The sequence below is a fragment of the Thermobia domestica genome, chromosome 5 (genome assembly GCF_964235325.1).
Source record: "Thermobia domestica chromosome 5, izTheDome1.hap1.1, whole genome shotgun sequence".
Taxonomy (NCBI): Eukaryota; Metazoa; Arthropoda; class Insecta; order Zygentoma; family Lepismatidae; genus Thermobia; species Thermobia domestica.
The window spans coordinates 271,792,760-271,805,639 of record NC_137458.1 but is presented as its reverse complement, the minus strand read 5'-3'; the positions used below and the strand labels follow the sequence as shown (position 1 = coordinate 271,805,639).

General features: G+C 34.9%; 1 protein-coding gene across 1 annotated transcript; it reads right to left on the bottom strand.

Moving 5' to 3' along the window:
* Window positions 1–1,588: 1,588 nt before the first annotated feature.
* Window positions 1,589–11,827, bottom strand: LOC145684850 (cuticle protein 19-like). Its single transcript, XM_081757215.1, has 3 exons — window positions 11,729–11,827; window positions 7,072–7,179; window positions 1,589–1,981 (listed from the first exon to the last, which is right to left on the bottom strand). The coding sequence occupies exons 1-3, from the start codon at window positions 11,741–11,743 to the stop codon at window positions 1,742–1,744; spliced, it is 363 nt and encodes a 120-aa protein (XP_081613341.1). The 5' UTR covers window positions 11,744–11,827; the 3' UTR covers window positions 1,589–1,741.
* Between the last annotated feature and the right edge of the window lie 1,053 nt (window positions 11,828–12,880).

Here is a 12,880-nt window from a genome sequence, read left to right as displayed (position 1 = left end):
ACCATTATTTTTCTAATTAAATATGATACATAATTCTATTTAAATTATGTATCATATTACCCTATTCCCATTTTGAAAACTTGACCTTAATTCAAAATGTTGGATTTCAAGATGGCTGCCATCAAGGTCATATCTACCATACGACTTTCCCCCAGGACTTATATGTATCCACATGGTCTTTCTTCACTTTTCTTCATTAACGCTCCGTTTACAAAGGGTAGTAAGGGACTTCTGTAGTAATCTCTAATAACCACATCACAACTTTTAAAAGTTATTAAAAAAAATAGAAAACATGCACCATAGCAAAAATTTGTCATCACAAGTAATGATGCATACATGCCTTCTATCAGCAAAAAAAGTTTCATTGAAATTGGAGCCGGACATTTGAGTGATGTCCCTTGTCGGATGTGATTGAACGTGACGTCAGAGCACATCGCCCCCCTTCCCGGAATTTACGGGAATTAGGTGACCTGAGTGAACACATGTGATGCCAGCTCTCTCCAGCGACCTATCAAGGATCATTGCGTGTATGCCAAGACGTGTCGCCGTTTTTATCCATGCCAAAAGTCGACATACTGAAAATTAGGTAGGTAGTCATGATGGTCTGGCTGATGTGTGCGTATATTTTAACTCGTACATTTTGTCTCGACTCGAATTCGAGTCGAGTCGAGGCAGAGACTGTCGAGTCGAGACACGAGTCGAGACAGAAACATATTTTCGAGTCGAGACTCGAGTCGAGACAACATTTTCTCGAGACGAGTCGAGACAGGCTTAAATCTCGACTCGACTCGACTCGAATGCATCCCTATGTCCCCCTCACCCCACCCCCCCGGGATTTGCGCCAGTAATATATAAACATACAGGAAAGAGAATTAAGTAGCAGCACTTTTAAATTCTTTACGAAACATGTACACATATTTGAATTAAACCGTTTCCAAGTATGGTTTTCGGTTTCGTGAATAAATCCCATATAATAACCATATTTTGGATCTCTTCTCAAACACAGGTTATAATGTGTTTCTCCTCTCTGAGCAGAACAGTTACCTGGAAATATATATTTTGGTTGTGTTCTCGAAACAGCACCGAACTAAAACTTGAATTTAGATTTAGGTATCAGAACTCAAAACAATGTGGTTTTTCAGTTCCGGGAAATGAACCAGTAGATGCAAATGTGTACAGAATGGAATTAAAACTTTTATTTGGGTCCTGGTACCGGAACCCAAAACACTGTAGTTTTCGATTCCAGGAAAGAATCGATATATTGAAGTGTATTTCGGTTCTGTTCCCAGAACAACCGAATTTAAAACTATTATTTAGGTTCCGGTACAGGAGCTGAAAATATTTTCAGTACCGTTAGCATTAACAACCCCATAGATTTATAATAATATTATGAGCAGGTATCAAAGTTGAAGAAAGAACTTACACTTTTAAATTTTCTTTTTAGATACATTTTTGTATGACTTAGTAAATCTTGAGAAATACAACCGTCTCAAAGTAATCAAATATTCACTATAAACTGGAATGAACAGGAGCATAATTGAAGATTGAGAAACAAAGTACACGCAATGAGAAGAAAAACACATCAAATTACTTATAAAATTTTTTAATTGTTTATAATACAGAAACGCACATCCACATCCACCATGTTAGATTGTTTTCCTTTCAATTTCATACAAAAAATTGTTAATATGATGTTTAATCAGTAGTTACATATATTTATTGAAGATTTTGGATTTAAATTCTATTTTCCGTAACCGATATGTCCAAAAGCAGGATGAACACTGGGTCCAGCTTTGTGCACAATAGCGTTGAAACCATGGATGCCGTCAGCAACGTAGTCAACAATTCGAACACTGCCGTCGGGCTCAACCAAGCTGTATTGTCCTTTGACAGCAGGGCCATCTCTTACCTCGTGCTGGCTTTTAATGTCTCCAGTGAATTTATCATTTACGCCATACTTGAATGTGTATCTGGGATACGCCTGTAAAGAGGAGATACAAAAATAAGTTTGATGATGTATACATAATACAGGATGTATCATAAGTTAGTTAGCCAAATTGCACTTTTAATGCAGATGTGAAATACAAGCCGAAGTAATACAGAATATACATATACATATACTATATACTAGTGGAGATAGTGCTCAAGTATACACGATATGCTTACAAAAGATCCTCAAATTGGCTCCCATTCTCTTCATGCTGAGTTCACGTTTTCGCAACACTGAAGCATAAGTTCTGTCACAAATTTTCAGAGAGCTTAGGGTTTCAAATACCGATTGAATTTGTAAGTTCTAACCTTTTACATCACGATTTTCTTTTTCGAATACCTTCGCAATGTGATGGTGCGATATTTGAAAACGATAAACAAACAATTCAACAACATAACTTTAATTATGTCCATATTTCAACGATATTTGTGGTACAGAGTCACGCTGTTCTGCATAGTCTTCTATTCATTGGTTTTCAACTAAATGTAAATTAACTAGTACTGACAATAGTATGGCTCACATAAACAGCCACTTCACCCCACACGAGAATTTCATCAGATTAATTCCCAAGTGAATTATGGGAACTACTGCTATAGTCAGGTAGCTAGTATGCTAGTCAAACCAGAATCTAATAACTGCTAGTTCCAACTGACTTATAGATCACGTGATATTTTAATCGAGTAACCACCTAGCTTTTAAGTATATTATATATATATATATATTTCCATAAACAGAACCTAAGAATAAAGGGTCAAAGAGAATATGATCTCTGTCGTCAGTTATACGGCTCGTTTCAAATAATTTAGTTTGTAGACTATAGTAGGTGGTAGGTGGTAGTATTTGGAGTCTAAGAGAAGCCTACAGGGAAACATTGGGTTTCCGAGATAGTTCACAGTCCACCATAATAGTAGTAGAGCTTGACTTTCATTCCCTCAGTGCTGGATTAAAGACGTGAATCTAAAAGAATGATTATAGCTAAATTCAAAATAAATGTTGCTACTCACAAATTAAGTATACACACACAACTCCTTGTATTTATGTATTTGTTTGTTTTTTTTTGTTTTAACAATGATGCAACTTCTTTTCTTCTCTCCACGGAACCTTACTGCAGAAACTTGTTATGCAATAATACACGTTTCTTAAAAGATAATACCTACTTAAGTACTTAAAATGACTCTTAACCATTATGACTATTATTATTTTTTCAATTTCCCACAGCTAAGCAATTACTCCTTTTGTTTTTGTTTTTATTATTCTTATTTTGTTGCATATTATAATACAGTGTATATATTTACTTTGCAAACACACTTAATAAAACACACGGTATGAGTGTTCTGAAAGTGAAACCTTATATTATTGTTTGCGGTATTTTTTTCGTACTTTTTTCTTCCTTTTTTTGTAATATTAAATTGGTGGGAGGGGGAAATATTCTATAGAAGGTGTGTTACCAGTTCCGTCAAAATGGCTGACAGAGCATAACGGGTTCTTCCATGCTTTGCTGGAAGGTCAGTCGGTGAAGGATGTTTATAATGCTTCGCTACACCTTCAGTGATTGTTTTACGAAAAGCGAACATTAAAAAAAAGAAACGGTCCTAACTTCATTTTGTTTCGAATTCGTTAACTTTGTGGAGACAAAAAGAAAAAAAAAACTAGCATGAAGTTAATTTAAAATTCACGAATTGTTTTTACGTTTGATTAAGAGAAAAGAAGAAGATTAAAAGATGACATTATTTTAGGGTAACGGATCTAGGGTGAAATTAGTTCTCGGAATCTGGAATGTTTACACGGATCTCTTTTAAAACAGGATTACTGCAAGGTTAAACAATCTTTTATTTTAAATTTCTTGGTAGAACTTCTAATCCTTTTTTATTAATACTGCAGATGCACTTGTGAATATCCGGCTTAACTTGCTTTACTGTAACGTTTGCAAAATTTCAAATATAGTAGTCCTGAATTCAATTCCTAGTACGGAATTTCATTTTTTTTTTCCTATTTCTCTTATTTTTAGCTACCATACGGATGTTTCACCTGATTCTCATTAGCATGATTTTCTATTTGACATGTATACTCGCTTTTGCTACTTCGTAACATTAGTCTATTATTCAATAATAATATTCCATAAGCATTGATGCTATAAATTATATTACATGTATAAACCGAAATAGTGTCATTTAAATCAATAGTTTAAGGTTCATTATGATTTCCCGCAATAATATCTACACTACTGCTTATTTGACTCAGTGATGCCAGTCTGAAACGCTATAAAATCCTATCTCTAGAGACAGAAACTCCCATTTCGCATCTTAATTTCCCACATTATTATTATTATTATTATTATTATTATTATTATTATTATTATTATTATTAGTAGTAGTAGTAGTAGTAGTAGTAGTAGTAGTAGTAGTAGTAGTAGTAGTAGTAGTAGTAGTAGAAGTAGTAGTAGTAATAACAATATATGAACGAAACTTATGTATGTCATGTGTTACTTTTGTTCAACTTCTGGGTGAATTGTGAATAAATTTCGATCTTCATGTTTATAAAATAGTTTTTGAGTAGCTATTTTCCTTAACCGAAAACAAGTATATTTTGTTATGTTGTCAGAAATGCAGTGACTTTTATCACACGTTTGTACCATCACCTTACGCTGAGCCCATTGACACTAGAAAAGTATTATTCACCACACATATCCTGTGGAACATTTGAAAATTCATTGTTTCTTGTATGATGTTTTACTTCTTTTTTTTTTTTTATTTGTTCATTGTTTTGTTTTCTCCTTTCCTCAAACACCAGAGCACAAAGTTCGTTTCTTTGTACTTGATATTTAAAAACCACATAGGCCCTATGATGAAATTGCTTCTCTTTAGCATGGACTTTGCCAGAGGCGGATCCAGGACCGACTTCTGGGGGGGGGGCGGTGGGTTGTCATACTGCTACTTTTAAGGGCTCCAAACTATGGTATGGGTTTTATTTATATATATAAAATAAGAAAGTTTCGTCTTCTGGGGGAAGGCGCGATCGCCCCCCCCTGGATCCGCCCCTGGACTTTTCCGATAAGGAAGAAAGGACTTCAGACTAAAAGTTGGCAACATTGACACGCTAATTAGTGACTCATTATGTTTACTTTCTGCTGATACAGAATTTTGTTGCCGTGGGTTTAAACATATAGGAGGAAAATCCGATATAGGTAATGTCAATTTCGACGAAAATTCCTTTTATCCCGTTCCGAATAATTAATGTCAAAAATCCCACAAAATGGGATATTTACCACGGGTTGGCATCTCTGATTTGACTCAAGTAGTTTTTATCTATAGGCTACTATGGTCACTTTTCGTAAGTTTTGGGTGTCATTGTGGGAAGACAAGGGGCGATTGACCTCCTAAGTTTGTAATATATATAGAATATATACTAGTCAATAAAATGTAATGCTGCCCACGAGATGAGACATTTCAGAGTATAAAATTTGAACGAAAATTTACAAAATGTGACAAGAAATTTTTCAAGACGAGTTAACAAAAACTTTTCGAGCACCAGGACAAGACGAGATTTCTTTAAACTTTACGAGACAAGAAAAGAAAAACGTTATTTATCGTCTCGTGAACACCACTAATAGTATAAATAAAATGCTAATGAAAAACGTGAAGCTGTACTTATATAGGTGGTGATTCTTGCCCCCCTTCCCCATCTTCACTCCCAAGCAAAACCTAAAATGACGTTTCTGATTCAAGCAAGTTTTAAAAAGTTAAAAATTAAGTTACTTGAGGTATCAGCTCTCTAAAATTTTCGAAATTCTAAGAATTGTAGTTAAAGAAAATTCATATTTACATATATTTTTTAAATATCTCTCATTACATACACTCAGTGATGACAACTCTAGAAACGCTATAAAATCTCTTCTCAAGAGACAGATATTCCCTTTCTGTTTTTGAATTGCCCACTTTCTACTAATTAACAAAAATTTCAAAACTTATAAAATATGAAAAGGGAAACTACTGTATGTCATGCACTTTCTTCAGTATATGAGCAAATTTCGATCTTCTACGTTTGCCAAGTAGTTTATGGATAAGTATCTTTCTTAATTGAAAGAGATAAATGAAAATATAGACGAATACATTTTATTATCAGAATTTAGTATTTGAGTTGACTGAGTTGAGTTGATTTTGAGTTTAACGTCCCTTTCAGCAGGGAGGCTATATGAGACGGGAATTTAGTACTTCTATTACGCTTTTGTGCTGTAACCTTCTACTCAACGTAACGAAACTAGATAAGATTCATTTTCCAGTTATTTTCTGTGAAACGTTTTGGAAGTTAGCTGTCTCTACTTTGATATCGCATTGTCTTCCTTTTTTTAAATACCAGAATATAATTTACGTTCCTTATTATTTTTTTGCCACAAGTCGCTGTACATATAACTTCCATTCCACACTAGCACGTATGTAGTTTCCAGTAAAAAATAAAATAAAAATAAAAAATACAATCAGCACTGATTTTACATTCATTGAAAACCATTAGTCTGTTTCTTGCCCATATAGAATTTTGTTGACGTGAATGAAGTAAACATATGATGAATCCCAAATATGGTGCCGATTTCTACGAAAATTACCTTGATCTCTATTCGAGAAATTAATGTTCAAAAATCCCACTAAATTGGATTTTCCCACGGGTTGGCATCACTGCATGGACTGGGCTGCAACGATGGCCTCGAAAAATACAATTTCATATATTTCACTTTTCATAGATAAATGCATTTGCTATAGTGCTGCCAAAGTGTCTTGATCCGTGGCAAAAATGCGAACTAAAGCTCAATCCTCGACACACCCACGCGTTGAGCCAATAAGGGTTCAGCTGTTGCTAAGCGAGAGAAAGTGAGTGGAATTCTTTCAGCCGATAGCAGCGCTTGGAGCGGAAGACTAGGTGTCAAGTCAATGTGGTATTGATATGAACCTTTCATTATAAAAATGCTTTGAAAAAGCATTTTTAATTAGGTGAATTAGGTTAATTTAAATAGGTTCTTTTTTTCTCAAACTACGAAGCATTATTTCTGTGTTTTAGGATAATATGGAAGGAGAGATATCTGTACTTACATAGTAGTCAATGGCTCCAAGTCCTCCGCCAAATCCTCCTATGCCAATTCCTCCGATTGGAGAAGCTTCGATAAGAGCAACAACAGCTACAACAACGATGATAAATACCTAAAAATAAATAAATAAATAAATAAATAAATAAATACAAAAATGAATAAATAGGAATTCTGGTTGAACTCATGTGCAGCCTCTTGTCTGTAGTCAGAATTTAGGTTCAGGATAACGATAGGGAAGTCACATTGATAACAGTTTAAATTTTCTCTTATCAAGGAAACAAGCAAACATTCGGATGAGCTAGAAAAAAAAACTTAATCGTTTCTTCCTTGGTTTTATTCAGTATTTCAAAATACAGTCAGTGATCATATAATTTTTCGCAACTTGACCATCATTGGTTTGGCAGAACGATGTACAGTGAAGTCTCACATGACGAACTTAATTCGTTCTGTAACACCGTTAGTAAAGCGAAATAATTTTTCTCATTGAAATTAATGTAAACACAATTAATCCGTTCTAGCCCCAGAAAGAAGAATTACTTTTTAAAAGTTCTATAGGCCTATGAAAGGACAAAAGAATTATTCTTAATTAATTATAATAAGGGGTGCAAAAAGAATAAGGAAGTAAAGGGATTAGGAATTAGATTTCTGGGCTGTTGGCATCCAAGGCCATTTAGCCTGTCACATATATGGGAAGGAAGGAAACGCCTGGAACCTATAAGTTAGGCATTCCCCCTTCATTGGCCTGGTATGAAAGAGGAAAACCCAGGAAAACCTCATACAGGATGGCTGGCCTGAAAAAGGTGTTCCACTTTTTCGACCGAATGCCCCCACCGGGAATCGAACTCGGGACCGCTCGCACCAAAGGCGAGAGCGTTAGTGACTACGCTACGCGGGGCCACTTTAGGCTGAGGGAGATGATGATTAAAGCAAGTGAATGATGATGGAATAATTGGTGGAATGAGAAAGTGGGAGGAAACGGGAATATCCCGCAAAGACCCACGGGCACTATGTTGTCCACCACAAGCTTATTTGACCGAGGATCGAACCAGGGACCCTGTGAGCCAGAGGTAAGCACTCTACCACTGAGCTACCATCCAACCAATAATAATAATAATAATAATAATAATAATAATAATAATAATAATAATAATAATAATAATAATAATAATAATAATAATAATAATTTTAACTTTATCTCTACATAAAAGCCTCCTTCAGATTTTTTGTATATTTGGTTATAATACATAATTGGAAGTAATTTTGATGCTGCAAGCCGCAGTATAAAATAATACAATTAAATTTCAATCTTATGATTTTCTTTTAATCTAATATAACATTTTTCTTGCTTAATTTCCATTCTTATACTGTATATATTCCATCGGTAAATACAGTATATCTATAAAATTGTAAATTAGATGCACATTTACTCAGAAACATTTATTTAGAATATTCATAACATTAAAATAAACACTAACTTTACTTCCGAGTGAAAAGAAAAATAATAATTGATATTTCCTTTGTATTACTGGTTCTTTTTTCTTTAAGTAAATTAAGAAGGAAAAAAGTTGTTAAACGACTCTTTGCGTTTTTTCACCTAATAACAGCAATCGATATTTAAAAAGTAGAATAAACTTTCCTTAAATGGCGGACGAAGTGGAATCTCCGATCATAAATAAAAAATATCGTTTAAAAAGAAAGTGTTTCCGGTTACTACGACGAAACTTGATAAAGGAGAATAACTGTTTCTATAAGTTCACTTGCGTGCTTCTATAATGTCGTTATTTCAAAACCTTTCTTTACGGAAACCTTTGAATATATTAATATTATCAGTGGTATAAATATTAATAATTATTTATTAGAACCATGTGTTAAACAGTACATAAAAATGATATGAAAAATTGATATTGGAAATTGCATTCTATAACCGCAATATTATACCTAGGTATTATCGTTTAACGGAAAAATAATAAGGTATACAAGGCCTGTTGTAAAAGAGTCCGAGTTCTTTTGTTTTTGGAGAAACTACATGGCTCAGATTGACCAAATTTTCCGTGATGAAAGACGGGTCCATGATGTCTTTAGTCTGCAGGTGGAGTAACTTACACTTGCGTCTGCTGTTGTGGAAGATTGGTTACGTGGTTACTCTTGTGTGATCCTGGCGCAGGTCTAAAATGGTGAGGACGTGGGTGTACAAATAGGAACCTAGAATGAAGTCACAGCCGGGTTAGTTCATACATCCGACGTCGCCAAATCCTGGCAAGATCCAAAAACGTTCGCCAAGATGCATAGCAAAGTCAAAACAATATTGAATGAGTTTTTCCGATTTCGCCGTGGCAATGTGCATCATAAGTAAGAACACGAAGAATGTGTAGGTGTAAAATACTTCCCTTTAGACATTTTCCATCGTCCACTGATGCTCTTGGTCCGAAATGACCAGATCTACGGAACTCAAAGCCTGGAAGACTGCATCAGCACTATTAACCTATTCATTCGGCTCATGCGATCGTCTTTTTTCTTTCTTTCTTTTCTTTCTTTTTTCTTTTTTCTCTTTCTTTTTTTTTTGGCACAGCACAAATTTCGATGTTTCCTTAAGCTCACTATTCTCTGGGTATCGCCTGGCGAGGCTTTTGGTTGTTCCCAAAACTCATTAGGTATCAGGAAGAAACTCGCTTGTACACCCGAGAAGAAATCCAGAGCAATATGACGACTGCTCTCGTGACATTTTCCGATTTGGGATTTCAGGCCTCTTTCGAACAGGGAAAAGACTACCAAACTCCACTGTTGGCTCTAGCCCGAGGCCCGGGGGGACTAGGTCCAGGTCCGTATCCACGAGGTGGCTAGGGGGCCGCCCCCATAAATTTTTACTGCTCACCCCCTAAAATTTTCACGGTAGGTTTGCAAATGAACTATAATATGGTGATGAACTATAATATATGATTGGATCGTTCCCCCTAAATTTTTTGGCTGGCTACAAGCCTGCCTAGGTTTCCCAGATTTTTGACTGACGAAAATAATTGAAGCTATTTTTATATTTTTTTGAAATTTTATAGTAAACTCAAGATATATCTATCATAGTCTGGGTTCTGACTGCCCTTCCCCCCTCAAGTTTTTAGTTTTTACCTTCTGAATTCGCCAGTGCCACACTCGGTATGTGCAAGCAGGGGAGAACAACTTTGAAGAAGATTAAGACGATGGAAAACACTAGATGAGTGTATTGGTTTTCCGGTCTTTTCGACAACCCTCGTATACCAGCCATGGTCAGATACTTTTTCGACAACCCTCGTATACCAATTGATAGATCACATCAAACTTAAGAAAATGATATGAGTGAGTTTTTATCCTCATGCGTAGTTTTCTAGACGAAACCGAGTTTTTATGTAAAGTTGAAAATTGATATACGATAACAACGCCGTCTATTAAGAGGAAATTGATACTGGAATGAACTATTATCAGTGCTTTTATTGTGATACTAGCAACATGATAGTATACACATATTATTATTATTGAGATACAGCCTAAAATTGTGATTAATTCTTGAACTTTGACTTTTATTTAACTATTATATTATCAAAAGATGAGCGAGCTCCACACAGGAACAGTCTTGAGAATAAATTCTGATGCTTAGTTTTCGAGAAAATGGAGAGAAAAAGACATTTGTGTATTTAAAAAGAATATCGTTCGTTTTCAGTAACTTTCATTTTTATGGTTTCAGCCAATTAATAGTTTCTATTCTGCTAAGAACATACTATTTATTCATTTAACACTGTTTACTGTATATTTTCAAAAATCTACTGTTATATAACATATTTTACATCTGTATCTATTGTTGGTAGTCTATTCATAATGGTAACACAAATACTTCAACCAGTGATAGGCATTTTTCACGCATATATTGCACGTTATTATTTATTACAACAATAGTATCGCCACTGTTTCAAACAGAACATTCAAAATGTTATAATACAGAGTATTCATAAGATCATGATATAGTATTAAGGGATATTTTCTCTGTCAAGTATTGACAATGAATGCTCAGGTATTTTAAAACAAACAGAACGTTTCTATCTGTCACCAGTCCTGAGATAAAAGTATTGGAGCTGTTATAACTTGAATGCACATCGTATGTTGCAAGTAATTTGTACACTGAGAAAAAATGTATGTGGAGTACATAAAACGTAGGTTACATGTGAAAATCCTGTATTTTTTGAACTTAAAGTACAGCAAACGTACAATTGAAAAAGTGTATTTTATTGTACTTTCCGTACAACTGTTCCGAATAAACGTACTTTTCGTACGAACGAAAAAACTGTATATAGGCGGTCAGAATCTCACATACAGATGGACGTGTGTAACATATAGCTGACGTATGTAACATACGTATACGTATATGTATGTAATATACGAAAGACTGTTAGATGCCATACGTCCTGCAACGGCATGATGTAACATCAAAGCGGGAAAAGTATGTAGTATATGGATAACGTATGCTCCGTACTGATTTCCGTAGTGAACATAAGGATTCCGCATATTTGTACAATATATAGCTGTCCGGATAACGAATTTTTCTCAGCGTACGACATTTTATGAAATTTCTTAGTGCAAGTACTTAATCTTCTTATAAAACTTCAGAATATTTAAGAAAACAATGAACTTTAACGTACCTGGAAACGAGACATGGTGGAAATTATAATTTTTTGATTAAGAGTATTGCACTGGTCTTATTGCACACTACACAAGTCAATGACAAAAACCAATTCGTGTTGAGCTTTATATATGTATGCACTCAAAATTAGTTTAGTTCAAGGTTTAAAGGAGCTGGTTTGGGCTGGTACGATACAATATTAATCTCACTAGTTCTTTATTCATTATTTTTTCTCTCTCTCTTTCTCGCGCCTCTTAGAATATCACATAATTTCCAATTTTTTTCCACCTCAACACGCGTTCAGGAGCAAAACGCCAAAATATTTCATCCAATTTTCTCAGCTGACTTACTTAACTGCCTACTTTAACGAGAGATGTGGCCACAGTCATTTAGTGCATTACGCGGACTCTATAAAGCATTTTCCTGCTTTCACTATCGATAGCAAATTCATATCTCCTTGAGAAGCTCAAAACTATTTTTTTTTTTTTTTTTAATTTTCTTTCCATTATACACCGTACAAGAACCACGTGCTTGCTTGTATTGCAAGTCAGGTGCAAAAGGTCAATTTTTCTGTATCATGTTTCGCTTTAATTTTCTTTCTTTCGATTCTTGAAGAATGTTATTTCTCTTTCTTCCTGACTATTTTCTGGTCAATTTGGAAAGACCTCGATTGCAATTTTTAGTAGAACGTCAGATTCTCCCAAGGCTACTTCGGATGAATTACTCGTTCGTTGGAGGATTTTAAGCTATTGTTAGAATTGCTTTTTTTTTTTTTTTTTTTTTTTTTACATGCATCCGTAAAGCCATCCGTAGACAGTTTAATTTGTATAAATTTAGGGCGTGTCTGTACTACTGAAAATGTTTCGTATCAATGGATTACGAGGCGTATTCAGAAAGTATGTACTATTTTGAAAAAAATTACTAAAATAGGTTTGTTGAAGCCAAATTTATTTTTACATGAAAGAGCATACTTCGACATAGTTGCTACCAATGTTCAAACACTTGTCAGAGCTGGCGGCCAACTTGTCCAAACCGTCCTCAACGAAATATCCCGCCAGTGTCTGGCAAGTACGCACTGTTTCGTTTGAACGTCTTTGAGACTCTGAGAAAACTTCGGCGTGTAATCCAAAACAAAAGGGGAGGAGTGTGCAGTAAAGGAGTTGTGTTGCTC

Coding starts and splice junctions, on each gene's coding strand:
- LOC145684850 (XM_081757215.1), bottom strand. Junction 1,982..7,071: donor TTGGAGCCATTGACTACTAT/GTAAGTACAGAT, acceptor TCCTCTTTACAG/GCGTATCCCAGATACACATT.